Raw genomic sequence first — 13,783 nt, forward strand, 5'->3', positions numbered from 1 at the left:
TATTTAATATTTCAAGATCACAATAATCTTCCAACTTAGAACTAAAAGTTAAAAAACAGGAATTAACACAAATGAAATATTTTTCAATTAAATATTTATAATTTATTTTCTCAAGCCACTCAGAGCTGCAGTGTAAAGATGAAAGAGCCGCATGCGGCTCCGGAGCTGCGGGTTGCCGACCCCTGTACTAGCCTGAGAAGAGAAAAAAAAACAGGAAAATTAAACTAAAATTCATTTTATAAAATAAGTAAAATACTAGGTCTCCTTTGCTAAACAAACATACCCAGCATCGCAAACTCTCGCTTCTACCATTGTGCCCACGGCAGATCTCATACAGAATAGCGTTGGCTAAGTAGATCCTTACTTGGCATGCTATTGGCTGATTGAGGATGTCGCTCCGTTTCTCAAGTTGATTGGTTCATGGAGAGAGGTAACTGATCTATGCCCAGCATACAATGTCCTAGTTTGTAAAAGTATCTTTATTTTTTTTGCGATACCCCACACTGTATGATGCCTCGATGAGAATACAGCGTAATACAGTCGACGGTGGGTTGATAACAGTTCGCGGGAGGTTCGTAAAGGGTTGCGCGAGGTTCGTTGAAGGTCAATGTGTCTTCGCGGAAATTCGCTTTTCGCCGGGGGTCTTGGAACGTGAGGGTCTACTGTTTTCGCTTTCGATCGATTTGATGTCACAAATGCGTTTGCATCCATTTAGGAAAGCCCAAGAGGAGATGATCTCAGAGCTTCGCCAGCAAAAGTTCTACCTGGAGTCGCAGGCGGGCAAACTGGAGGCCCAAAATGCCAAGCTGGAGGAACACCTGGAGAAAATGAGTCAGCAGGAGCAAACCAAGAGGACCCGTCTGATGGAGCTGGAGAGCAGGCTGCGGGAGGTGAGGCGTCATGAAGCAGAGGCACAGGGCAAAACCTTTTGGCTCCAGATTAATTAGCGTTAGCTAGCACATGGTGTAGCTTGAAGTTCTTACCATCCACAGAGAGGATTAACGCAGCTGATCAGCCAGCGAGCTCAGATCCTTTTCGGATAGACAGCTAATTAAATACCGCACCTCCAAATGCATACTGGGCCTGTAAGATCTTCTGCCGCTCCGGCTGACAACCTACATTTCACTTCTCAGACTGAACGTAGCCTTCCGGAAAATATGCGAGAACGCAATCAAATAGCATCTATTAATTGGCCCCTTCAGTGCGTGCCTCTTTCCTGTTTTGAACTTCCTCTTATTGTTGTTTGAAAACAATGTCACATACATTCATGCGTCCATTTCAATGAATGATCATTGGTTCCTCGCCGTGCAGGCGCCGTACGGTTGCCAAATCCAGCGGTTCAGGAATACAAATGTTCATGTAGCAGCCCTTTTATCCGTCCATCCCCGAGCACGTACATATACAAATACAAATGGGAGCTAAGGAAAGGAGTAGGAACCAAGCCAACAAACATAAACAAATCTGTACCTCTTGCTAACATTGTGGTGCTCTTACATCATCTTAGTCCCTCTGGAAATGTTCCCAGTATATGACAAGATGACACCAAAGGTAATGCTACATCTAAACATAGTGAGTGACATTTTTCAGTAAGCATTCATCCTGTGTACGAGTTTCGTGGAAGGATGCTACGTGTCCGCCCGACCCCGAGCTAACGTTATGTCAGTTAAAGAAAAAGATTTTGCAAGATTCATAAACATCGGTTTATAAGTCACGTGAATGAGGACGCCGAGCTGCGAGGTTTAGTCAGGCTTGGGGGAAAGTAATGATCGCGTAATGATCGCGGAAAAGGCTCGGTATTTTCTGCGTTCGGCATCTAACTTCCTTTTCATATATTATAAATAAATCTTGGGTTTTCTTGCTTGATCAGGCACTACGGGAATTCCGTGCTTTTCATTCTATACACTAAAAAATTCATCAAGATAGATGAATCATTGATCTAGCAAACTGTCTGTTGTCTTAACCTTGATTACTTTTTGACAGCCCCTCGCCCCCGATGCACTCTCTCCTGGCGACACTGTTTGAGCAGAGCCAACTGAATGTCGTCTCCACCTCCTCGTATTCTTATCGCGCTAAGATGTGATTCAAAGTCTGGCAGCCGTCTTTGGCAGCGGCGCTCACACAAAAGATCACTGTCCTCTTCCAAACAACAATGAGGTTATTTGCGGCTCCGTCTCAGTAATAATCCTGAATTAAAAAGGCAAAACGCATACGTTTTTAATTGAATCTTAATCCCGCCATCTTTATTGTTCTCCGCATTTAAAATGCGGTGCGTATAATGGCGCGTCATTATTCTCACTGCTTTGCCCATTATGCCTCTTTAAAATCAATTATTTGCTGTGCAAAACTTATGTTTATTCTGTACCATACAATTTATAATTTATGCAACCCCCTTATTGTGTAACCAAGTCCGATCTCCGCTTGTGTGTTTGTGTCGCTCCACAGATCCTTCTAATTAGTCTGCTTTTGTTTTGCTTTTAAAGGCTAAACTGGGCCAAATAGAAATGTTTAATGGTCCACAGTTTGTTTGTTTGTTTTTTAATCGTATTCGGTGGCTAAAAACGAATCTTAGCACCGGTCGTGTGGACAAGATGAAACCGGTATTCTCCAGCCGTTACAATCATTTTAGTAAAATTCACCCGTGTCCATTTGTCCTCTTTTCAGATGGGCTTAGAACACGAGGAGGAGAAGCTGGAGATCAAGAGGCAGGTGTCCGAGTTGACCCTCTCCCTGCAGGAGCGCGAGTCCCAGATCAGCAGCCTGCAGGCCGCTCGCCTGGCCCTGGAGAGCCAGCTGCAGCAAGCAAAGACCGAGCTGGAGGAGACCACCGCTGAGGCCGAGGAGGAGATCACGGCGCTCAGGGTACGGCAGGCGATTATAAGCTTACGTGTGTGATACAGGTGCACATTCTCAGAAGTGTGTATGTGTGCGTGTTAGACGAAAAAGTATATATTGTGTTTGTAGCAGCAATACGTGAGCACCATTTATCCAGTCACAGTACAGTATTTAACTTTTCTAAGATGAAAGTGCAAAAGCAAAGAGAAGAATATAGGTAAACGGGCTGTGGTACGGGTACATTTTTTCTCTTTGTCTTGAAATCTAATAGCCAGGATTTATACCTTTTTCCTCTTTCACAGAACCACAGAGATGAGATTCAAAGGAAGTTTGATGCCCTGAGAGACAGCTGCTCAGTAAGTGCTGCTGCAGTCTTCTTACAATTTCTGGCACCTCTGAAAAGGAGGCACACATGCCACTTTATTTACTCGGGTTCATAATAAGCAGTAAAATACAAAAAACGATTCCCCTTTGTCAAGAACCACAACTTGGAGAGTCAACACAATCGACAACATCCTTTCGCTAAATCAAAGGTGTATTTTTCACCCATTTAAAAGCACAGCATCTTTTACAATACTACTACTTAAACAGATTTCCCCCTGGCTTTTACAGCAGGCCCTACACTATGATGAGTGTGACTAATCATCTTGTGTGTGTGTGTGTGTGTGTGTGTGTGTGTGTGTGTGTGTGTGTGTGTGGTGCCTCAGGTGATTACTGACCTGGAGGAGCAACTCACACAGCTGAGTCAGGAGAATGCTGAGCTGAACCGCCAGAACTTCTACCTGTCCAAACAACTGGATGAAGCGTCAGATGAGCGGGAGGACCAGCTGCAGCTGAGCCAGGAGGTGGACCGGCTCCGGAGGGAGGTGGCCGACCGTGAGATGCATCTCAATAATCAGAAACAGGTAATGCTAATGGCCGAAGGTTTTTCTTGATGGGCAAAAAGCTTTCACTGTGAATCCATTTTACTTTTTGTCACATAAGAGGACTACTTTAAACATTCAAGCAGCCCTCTTTGATATTGGCCTGTCAATGGAAATTCAGGAGCTCACCAATCAAGGGGATTTGCAAATAAAAGTTCTGTTGAAGGAAAACACTTAGTAAAAATCACAGAACCAAGTCATGCGCTGAATATGAATTCATGGTGTAACCTTGAGTCACAATGTCAGTTTTAGGGGGATGTGAATAAATTCCCATTACAAACCCCATTCAGTTTTATGCTCACCAAGTCAAGACCGTAAAGCTTCATCACTAGAGTTTCCGTCAGATTTTCTTGTCTTTATCAGAACATCGAGACTCTGAAGACCACATGCAGCATGCTGGAGGAGCAGGTGGTGGAGCTGGAGTCCCTGAACGATGAGTTGCTGGAGAAAGAGCGACAGTGGGAGGCTTGGAGAGGGGCCCTGGAGGATGAGAAGAGCCAGGCAGAGAGACGCACCAGGGACCTGCAGAGGCTCCTGGACAACGAGAAGCAAAACAGGTCACATTAAATCTCGCGTTTTTTACATTCTTTGCCACAGGAGCGTAAAAGCTGCGTCAACGCCTCGCCGTCGCAAATCATCGCTTTGTCGTCGACAGGCTTCGAGCAGATCAGCGCAGCAGCGAGTCTCGTCAGGCCGTAGAACTGGCGGTCAAAGAGCACAAGGCTGAGATATTGGCCTTGCAGCAAGCCCTGAAGGAGCAGAGACTGAAGGCTGAAAGTCTGTCCGATACCGTGAGTCACCGGAACATCATCTCTGATCTCATTTCGACCGCATCTTCGGCCCCCCGAGCGGAGCAGCTGACCGCGCCGCAGCCAATACATATTTGTTTTCGTTCGGTAAGAGAAAAATCAATGCTGTGTTTGTGGCTCTGGAATTTGAACTGTTGATTATCACAGCTCAATGATCTGGAGAAGAAGCACGCCATGCTGGAGATGAACGCCCGAAGCCTGCAGCAGAAACTGGAGACCGAGAGAGAACTAAAACAAAGGCTAATGGAAGAGGTAAATACCACGTGAAAGCATTAGCCTTAATTAATAGACTTTTGTTTGGCAAATCTCTGATGTGTGTTTTAGAATTGTCATTCTAAATGTGTTAATTATGCACTCATTAACTGCGGCTGATTCTAAATCACAACTCCCATTTTCCCTCTGCATGTGTCCTCACAGCAGGGGAAGCTGCAGCAGCAGATGGACCTCCAGAAGAGTCACATTTTCCGCCTGACACAGGGCTTGCAGGACGCCCTGGACCAGACCGACATGCTCAAGACCGAGAGGACCGATCTGGAGTACCAGCTGGAGAACATACAGGTGTGCGGCGGTATTCGTTTGCACTATGATGAACTGTAGGTGTGGATCTAGAAAGGAAAAAAACAAGGATTGCAAAGCGGTCTCCGGGTGTGCGCGGTCACAATAAAGCCTGATTCCATTCTCAAAGGGGTGCTACACACACACACACTGTCAGCAGGAGCTGTGTTTTCTTCCTCCAGGCTGTATACTCTCATGAGAAAGTGAAGATGGAGGGGACCATATCTCAGCAGACGAAACTTATAGACTTCCTTCAAGCTAAAATGGACCAGCCCACCAAGAAGAAGAAGGTTTGAAAAAAAAAAAAAAAAAAAATCATATTAACCAAACCTTTATTTCACTGATAATCTGCTTCAACATGAAAATTTAGATGTACGGTAAACCCTTGTTTTTCGCGGGGGTTACGTTCCAAAAAGAACCCGAGATAGGCAAAATCCGAGAAGTAGAAACCTTTATTTTTTTTTTTACAATTACTATACAATTAAATACTCTATTGTACATTGCTGCTGTCGTCCTTATGTTTTTTCTTCCTTCTTTATAGAACGAACGGAAGATTCATTAATTCCGTAATGCCGACCTACAGCCGCATAGCTTTTACCTTCCCTTAGCATGTCCAGAAGTTTAACTTTATCTGCGATAGATAGCATCTTCCGCTGCCTTTTGGGCCCTGCCGCAGGTGCTTTTGTCGCTCCAGAGCATTTTGTCAACATTATGGGTTTTAGAGAATTTGCACGTACGCCATGTAAATTTGCCGAGCTGTTTTACATACGTGTACATATTAAACTGCAACGTTATTGACGCACGGGTAGAGAAGAAGCGGAGTGACTTTTTAGCCAATCAGAATGCAGAACACAATGCACGACGCAAATCCGTGAAGTAGCGAAACCGCGAAAAGTAAACCGCGTTATAGCGAGGGATCACTGTACTGTTTTACTTTGCTAACCGGTCGCATCTCGAAACAGGGTATATTTGGGCGGCGGCGAGAAGATGTGGGCACCACAACCAACGGCGCACTGGCTCCCCAGGCCCAGCTGGCAGTTCCTCTGCAGTACGGCGACATGAAGCTGGCTTTGGAGAAGGAGCGGTCGAGATGCGCGGAGCTGGAGGAGGCTCTGCAGAAGATGAGGATAGAACTGAGGTCCCTCAGAGAGGAGGGTAGGTCCCAGCGACAGGCGCTCACGGCTGTATCACGAGCTCCTGGATACCAAATTGGGTTTTATTTGTGTTCGATACCGAGTCGGGGAGTTATTTATCCGTCCTGCAAGTTTCGCCTCTAATACAAGAAAATGCAAAATTCTCACACTGCGCTTTCAACCGTAGCCGTCTGGCAACAGTTGCCATGGCAGCATCTTGCTCAATTATCTACAGTGGCCCGGTCCTCCGAGATTCATTTTAAAGTCTGCTCGTTTTGTTTTTTTTTTTCCCTTCGATGAGAAAATCATCCGTAGCTTTGGAAGCCCGGCCGATCTCACCCTCGGCTGCTTTATTTGTTCCCTGTGTTTCCTGCCGTGCAGCCGCTCATTTCAAAGCGCAGGATCACATGGCTCCTTCCACGCCGGCTCAGGCTCGCCAGCAAATCCTCATGTCGGCCATTGTCAAATCCCCAGAGCACCAGCCCAACCCCTGTAGCCTGCTTAACCCCTCAACCCGCTCCAAAGAGACATCTACACCAGAAGGTGAGTGTCACACACACACACACACACACACACACACACGCACAGGCCAGAAATTGTAAGCGACTGTCAGAGAAAATGCTGACTGTTGCTTCTTGCCCTGAATTAGAGCACTACCTTGGAATAATTGTTCCCTTGCTGTCGGTGTCAACGGGAATATTTGCCTATTTTATTTATGTGGCATGCATACGTGTTGTTCCTCCAGTAGTCTCTCTCCCAAAGCAGGATTATGAAGTGAATTAAAGTTGGATAACAATAGAATGTTCAGCACATGTTAAACCTGGAAGCCTTGTGGAAGCCAGGAACATGGACTGAAGACCTGCAGCGCTGTCCCGGGTGGGAGGCACTCTGCTTTTATCCAGCTGACATTGTAATCCTGCCTGGGCCTGTCCCACAAAGTGAAAATAGTGCGTTTGCTTGCAAACATTGACTAATTCGACTTCCGCCGAGGAAAAATGTTAATTGGTCTTTTGAATTTCGGGGAAGTCTCCGAGTACACTCGTCCATCGACAAACAAAAAATGAAAATTAAGCAGTGGCCTTCCAGAGCAATTGCATTCCTGCTATGGACCATGGTGGCGTGAATGCTAATATCCTAAAGTCCTAAAGAATTCATTGCCTAAGATGGACTCGCTTTGTGATTTGGGGCCCAGACTGTCTGTTGTTTTGCCTTCACCTACGTATTGTTAGACTGCTCTCTCCTCTCTGTCTCTTTCCTCTTGCGCCTCTCAGAAAAGAGGAGGGTCACCTTTGAGAGTAAGTTAGCAGTTACCCATTGGTTCGTCCCAGTACGTCTTCCCACATGCATCGCTCCCCTCCAAGCTGGCACAAAGCGCTCATCAGTCCTGTTGTGCTGCCGTCCACAGGCCCATTGCTCTCTGTACATTACTCGCTGTGTGTCTCTTAATGTCCGAATCTAGAAGTTTCATGCCGGATAGCATAACAAGTATTGGTTTGTTATTGGTTTCGACAGTCATGTTTAATTTGAGCCCATTCGCAATGACATGCACAGTCAGATTCTAATTGGCTGTTTTAGCTTCCTGCAATACTGGCATGCCCATACTTATTTATACGCAGTATTTCATTCAGTTTTTAAACCGTCCCGCACCGCTTTTTAAAAAGTAAATCTCCCCGAATTTTGATGAAATCTTTTTCGGCGACCGCTGTCGTCCTTGATCCCCTTCCCTTTGGCTGTTCGCAGAGTTTGGGCGCCGCGTGAAGGAGAGGATGCACCACAACATCCCGCATCGCTTCACCGTGGGCCTCAACATGAGAGCCGCCAAGTGCGCGGTGTGCCTGGACACCGTGCACTTTGGACGGCAGGCGGCTACTTGTCTAGGTTTGTGTGCCGCGAATACGAACCGGGCACGCGGGAAATATTTCAGAGGACAAATTATTGGCTGAAAGAAGGAAAACATGTTTGCAGTAGTGCCACCTCCTCGGCGTCACATCGTGAAATAGACAAGTTTAGTTTTGGCTGCTATTAAACATTCTGCAGTAGGAAAATGTGTGGCAGTTTTGATACGTTCCCAAATCAGTAGTGCGGAGCGGCGTAGAAACAAATGTGGCCGTGTAAACACATTTGGGCCGGATCTTATCATCCTGAGTGATCTGCCAAGGATTCCCCCTGTTTCTCAGACAAGATCACACACAAGCTGAATTATCCAGGAACTATTTAGTTTTGATATTTTCAGGCTAAAACATTTATCCAAATAGCATCGGTGTGCATATTTGACACGGTGTTCCAGCACACCACGTACGTCCACATCAGTCATTATCCTGTCCCACGATAGATGTGATTTATGTCTCTCTAGGATTATTTCATATTATTTCTGGCTCTGAAGTGTCTAGAAGTTAAATGAGGCTGTCACGGATTAACCCACTGTCGCCGCACATTATTGAGTCCGACTCAATTTACTGAAAAGGAGCACAATGCTGCCTCGGCGTTCCCTCTGTCTGCTGATTTTTCTTAATTTAAACGAGGATTTCAGTGTTGCACCACACGTTTTGAGTCAATTACTAATGTACTGAATTTGCGAACTGCTGACCGACTACTGTAATTTCCAGTACATCCACCATCATCATAAATGTCCTTATTTAGGTTACTCCATAAAGTGTGACCCTGCGTGACATGTGAAATTTCTTTGATATCAGTAACTCTTGTGCCTCTCGGTCTGTCTTCTTGCAGAGTGCCACACCCTCTGCCACCCCAAATGCTCGCCGTGTCTTCCCGCCACCTGCGGTCTGCCCGCGGAGTACGCCACTCATTTCTCAGAGGCGTTGTGTCGAGAGAAGTCGAACTCCCCCGCCTTGCAGGTCAAAGAGGCCAGCGGGCATGTCCGCTTGGAGGGATGGATGAAACAACCGAGGTGATCGGTCAAGGATTTACCGTCAAACTCACTCATGCGATCCAAACGCGGGTTTTTAGATTCATTGTGTATCCTTGGTGTTGCATGCACAGAAATGGCAAGCGTGGCCAACAGGGCTGGGAGAGCAAGTACGTGGTGCTGGATGGAACCAAAGTGTCTGTCTACGATGCTGAGCCCAGAGAAGGTCAGCACTTCATTTTCCAATTTTTTTTCGCTGGCAGAGGTTTTGAATGCTTATTCCACCGCATGAAAATAATCGGCTTGTCTTTTTAAGATTGCATCAGGGCCGAGGAGGAGTTTGAGCTTTGTCTACCCGACGGTGAGGTGACCGTGCACGGAGCTGTCGGAGCTTCTGAGCTCATCAACACCGCAAAGTCAGGTACCAAATCAACAACCGCTCATCCTAATGCGCCCGTTCTTTGCAATTTTAAATTTTAAATACTATAGATCGGCTCGTGAGATGCCCAAATAATCTATTTGTGTGTGTTTCTGGCAAACACAGACATCCCCTACGTTTTGAAGCTGGAGTCTCATCCCCACACCACCTGCTGGCCCGGGCAGTCCCTCTACTTCATGGCTCCCAGCTTCCCGGACAAGCAGCGGTGGGTGGCCGTGCTGGAGTCTGTGGTGGCCGGAAGCCGCGGATCCAAAGACAAAGTGGATGCCGATGCCGTAAGTATGCGGAGCGGCGCCCACTTGTTTCCTGAGGTGGTGGTTGATAGAACACGTATACATTTGCAAGAATCACCCTTGTCCTTATTGGCTCGATTTTAGGCCCATTTCCATTTGTAAGTTAGCTTATTGTTTGGTGCGAACATTCGGTCAAATATATTGAAACCCGCAAGTAGACGTCAGTCAGTTCCTTTACTTCTTTTTATTCCCCTCCCTCTTCTTTCTCTCTCTGCACGTTTCTCGACATCCATGTCTTCTATTTGTGTGTGTTCTCATCATTTCTGTCGACGTGATGTTACTGTGCGTGTGTTTCCTCATTCAACTCGGTTGTGTGGACCATTATAGGCAGGTGTTTCTAAAAGACAGAAGAACCTGTCCCCTCTGGTTCAGGTACAGTAAGTAGCTGCACGAATCCTTGGGCTTCGGTGAGCGACTGGCTGAGCATGTTGTAGCCGTTTACATCGACGCATACAGCGCTGACGCCGCTCAGTGCCGGCCAACACGACCCCGGGCTGTTACTGAATGCATTCACTGCTAGTACCTGTCCTCGGAGAAAAGAAAAGAAAGAAAATCAGCGTTACCCGGTATAATGCACACATCAAATTCATCATACCCTAGTATTTTTACACTGAGCATGCACCCGAATAGGCACCGCTGTGCACCGTTGGTCTACTTTCATGTGATTTGTCATGCATGCATTTGAGAACCCATGCTGCTTTTATCCCCTTTCATCCAAACACGCCCACACGGTCCAACGTCACCTTAACTGCAGTCTGTCGACTTTTGCGCTGTTGCCGTGTGTGTCCGTCGCTCTTTTAGGAGCTCAGCTTCACGACCGGTGGCAGTGGTGTTACATTTTCCGTAAAAATGCATTTCCAAAGAGGTGTACTTTCAGCCCTGGTATCGCATATTCAGATAGGAATTTGAAATTCAACGTGCAAGTTCTTGTCTTAAAGCAGAAAAACGGAATGTAGCCAGATTCATGCGAGCACCTAAACAATGTACTTTGACACCCCTAAATAATTGGTGAAAACATCAAAACCTTAAAGGTTAATTTCAGGTAGAACATCCCCTTCTCTTGTGCAGTCCAAAGAAAGTCCAAAGCTTTTAATGGATATCAGTAATGCATGCATATTTGTAATTTTACCTTTTTTTTTTTTTTTTTTTTTTTTGCGTCCAGACTCGATGAGTTGTTTGTTTGTTTTGTTTAGAAGTTTATCAGGACAGTGTACAATTACATTAAGCACAGAGGCAGAGATGTTTGTAACTGATTTTAGCTCATAGCTAATTTCCATCTGTGTTCACAGTTGGGCACTATCATAGAACTACAAATATGTCTGTAGTTGTAGTCTTATAATAGGCAAAGTCTTGTTTTTAGATAGTCTCGGGAATAGAATCTGCAAAGCATCATGCAGATTCAATGCAAACAGAAACAGCCTTTCCGTGAGAGTAAGTGAAATCAGCAGAACGTAACATCCCTTCTTCTTTTGCTCTTGTTAAATTGTTATTTTGTGCCGTGAGAACCGTTCACTCGGAGTTCCACCGATGGATGTTTCTCTGGGTTGTGTGAAAGCGGCAGTCCCCCGCTGACTCTTTTTGAGGGAAGACTTGAGCAACCCGAAGCAGACGTGGTCAACATTTTTCAAAAAGATGACTCTCTATCTACCTGTCTCCTCCTTCTCTACCTCCAAGGCTTTTGCTGGTACTTTCCCTAACCCGGTCCCTTCCCCTGCACCGTGTGTGTCCTTTCCCACCTTTTTGTCCCGACAGAAACTTCTGGGAAACTCCCTGCTGAAGCTGGAGGGGGACGACCGTCTGGACATCAACTGCACGCTGCCGCTCACCGACCAGGTACGCGGTTAAGACGGTTAAGACAAGCACCCAAATAATCAGACGGCTCCTTTACGTACCGTATGGTTTGCGGCTGACGACGATGAAATATTTCAATATTTCATCTCATAACAGCTACACTGTGCAATATTTCATCTCGTCTCATAACAGCTACACTACAATTTTCCCTTCTATCATACTATTGTGCACTCCTTACCTCACTTGTTACTAAGACACTAATAGTTTTATCACTGTTTACTAAGACACTTTATAGTTTCACTGAGACACTTTATAGTTTACGGTTTATTTTTATTTCTAATTCTGCCTTTTCTTTTGTTATTTATTACTGTTATATTTTCTGTAACTCTGGCACAACAATTTCCTTCGGGATTAATAAAGTTGTTCTTATTATTCTTATACGCTTCCTCCCTCAGGTGGTGCTGGTCGGCTCGGAGGAGGGTTTGTACGCTCTAAACGTCATAAAGAACTCTTTGACCCACATCCCGGGCTTGACCTCCGTGTTCCAGATTCAGATCCTGAAGGACCTCGATAAGCTACTGATGATCACCGGTCAGTTTTTTTTTTTGTTTTTTTTCGCAACTCTTTGGAACTTTTCCCACGATGATCTAAATGAATTAGCAGATGATTTAGCCGCGCATCAGCTGTTACTCCGATTATCGCAGACTTAAAGCCGTCCATTAGAGGTGCGGGAAAATGGAACGCTAATGGTGAAGTTGTTATTCTAGTTTGAAATCATCCCTCACAAACGGACCGTACGGAATAATTTTTCGACTCAACTTTATCTCCCTTGCTGGGCTCGTCGATCTGGAAAAAAAAAAAAAAAAAAGAGATCTCGTCGTAAAGTGCGGGTGAATATAATTCTTAAAAGAAAGCAAATACAAATAATGGCTTCTCCCTGATGCACGCGTGCCTCCCATAACGATATCCCGCATCCAAGCTAAAGGATCGGGCGGTAATTGAATAAATCTGTGCTCTGTAATCGAGACCGATTGTGATTCTTTTCCTCCCGTGTCTTCCAGGAGAAGATAGGGCCCTGTGTCTAGTTGAGATAAAGAAGGTGAAGCAGTCCCTGTCACAGTCCCACCTCCCGGCTCAACCGGACCTCAACCCCTTCATCTTCGAGGCCGTCAAGGGATGCCACCTCTTCTCCTCTGGAAAGGTCGGTCGGACTGTTTTTCCACACGAGCAGCGTCACGCTGACCGCCGTTCAGTGACTGGCGTCCTGACCGAAGACTCGCTCCTTCTCTCCAGATCGACAACGGGATCTGTATCTGTGCTGCGATGCCAAATAAGATTACGATAATGCGACTCAATGAAAGTCTCAATAAGTTCTGCATCAGAAAGGTGAGCGGACCCAGGGGTGGGCGTGCGGCGTAACCATTTCGTTACAACCTCTGTGTTGTTCTGGAAATTGTCTGCTCTCGGAGGACAAAACTGCCCATGTTCATCTGTTGTCCCAAACGCAGGAGATCGAGACATCGGAGCCCTGCAGCTGCATCCATTTCACGGGCTACAGTATCATCATAGGAACCAACAAGTTCTATGAAATTGAGATGAAGCAGTACGTGCTGGAGGGTAGGTGGCCCTCCGCCGCCATCCATCCAAAGCGGGCCGTTTATTAGAAAATCTATAAAATACGAGCGCCGTTATAAGTCTCCTCGGCGTCGGGACTGATCTCCCGTAAATTCCATCAACAGAGTTCTTGGATAAGAACGACGTGACGCTCGCCTCGGCCGTCTTCGCCGCGTCGTCGCACAGCTTCCCCATCTCAATCATCCAGGTCACCACGGCTCCCCAGAAGGACGAGTATCTGCTGTGCTTCCACGGTGCGTGGGCCAAATACCGAGCCCGAGAAAAGACCGACGTGACGATTGTCGATTTCTACCATCCCCGCACGGAGCGCGACCGGGTCGACTTTTTACGACTGAAGCGTCTTCTCTCCTCGCAGAATTCGGCGTGTTTGTGGACGCGTACGGCCGCAGGAGTAGAAGCGAAGACATCAAGTGGAGTCGTCTGCCGCTCTCTTTTGGTGGGGCTCCGTCCGCCAGATTTTCCTTAACGTTTTATTTTTTCTTTTTGTTTAAATCCCTCCCGAACGGT

At 46.2% G+C, this 13,783-nt stretch overlaps 1 protein-coding gene across 5 annotated transcripts in view; it reads left to right on the forward strand.

Annotated features, from left to right (window-relative positions):
- Positions 1-13,783, forward strand: part of cita (citron rho-interacting serine/threonine kinase a) — a 36,302-nt gene that overhangs the window by 18,556 nt on the left and 3,963 nt on the right. For 3 of the 5 annotated variants that reach the window (XM_086167831.1, XM_086167827.1, XM_086167829.1), the window contains 25 exons: positions 716-890; positions 2,662-2,859; positions 3,135-3,188; positions 3,540-3,737; positions 4,119-4,312; positions 4,411-4,546; positions 4,712-4,816; positions 4,982-5,122; positions 5,302-5,409; positions 6,082-6,274; positions 6,634-6,795; positions 7,524-7,547; positions 7,993-8,130; positions 8,980-9,160; positions 9,253-9,344; positions 9,435-9,539; positions 9,663-9,832; positions 10,178-10,222; positions 11,603-11,683; positions 12,097-12,232; positions 12,703-12,842; positions 12,935-13,027; positions 13,150-13,258; positions 13,381-13,509; positions 13,632-13,712. In XM_086167831.1, coding sequence (XP_086023957.1) covers positions 716-890; positions 2,662-2,859; positions 3,135-3,188; positions 3,540-3,737; positions 4,119-4,312; positions 4,411-4,546; positions 4,712-4,816; positions 4,982-5,122; positions 5,302-5,409; positions 6,082-6,274; positions 6,634-6,795; positions 7,524-7,547; positions 7,993-8,130; positions 8,980-9,160; positions 9,253-9,344; positions 9,435-9,539; positions 9,663-9,832; positions 10,178-10,222; positions 11,603-11,683; positions 12,097-12,232; positions 12,703-12,842; positions 12,935-13,027; positions 13,150-13,258; positions 13,381-13,509; positions 13,632-13,712 — 3,188 coding nt within the window. The remainder of the gene's footprint in view (positions 1-715; positions 891-2,661; positions 2,860-3,134; positions 3,189-3,539; positions 3,738-4,118; positions 4,313-4,410; positions 4,547-4,711; positions 4,817-4,981; positions 5,123-5,301; positions 5,410-6,081; positions 6,275-6,633; positions 6,796-7,523; positions 7,548-7,992; positions 8,131-8,979; positions 9,161-9,252; positions 9,345-9,434; positions 9,540-9,662; positions 9,833-10,177; positions 10,223-11,602; positions 11,684-12,096; positions 12,233-12,702; positions 12,843-12,934; positions 13,028-13,149; positions 13,259-13,380; positions 13,510-13,631; positions 13,713-13,783) is intronic. The other 2 variants (XM_086167832.1, XM_086167828.1) reach the window with 2 other exon arrangements.

The sequence above is a fragment of the Fistularia commersonii genome, chromosome 21 (assembly GCF_037954325.1).
Source record: "Fistularia commersonii isolate RoL2024-O1a breed Wild chromosome 21, RoL_Fcom_v1.0, whole genome shotgun sequence".
In the NCBI taxonomy this organism is placed as follows: Eukaryota; Metazoa; Chordata; class Actinopteri; order Syngnathiformes; family Fistulariidae; genus Fistularia; species Fistularia commersonii.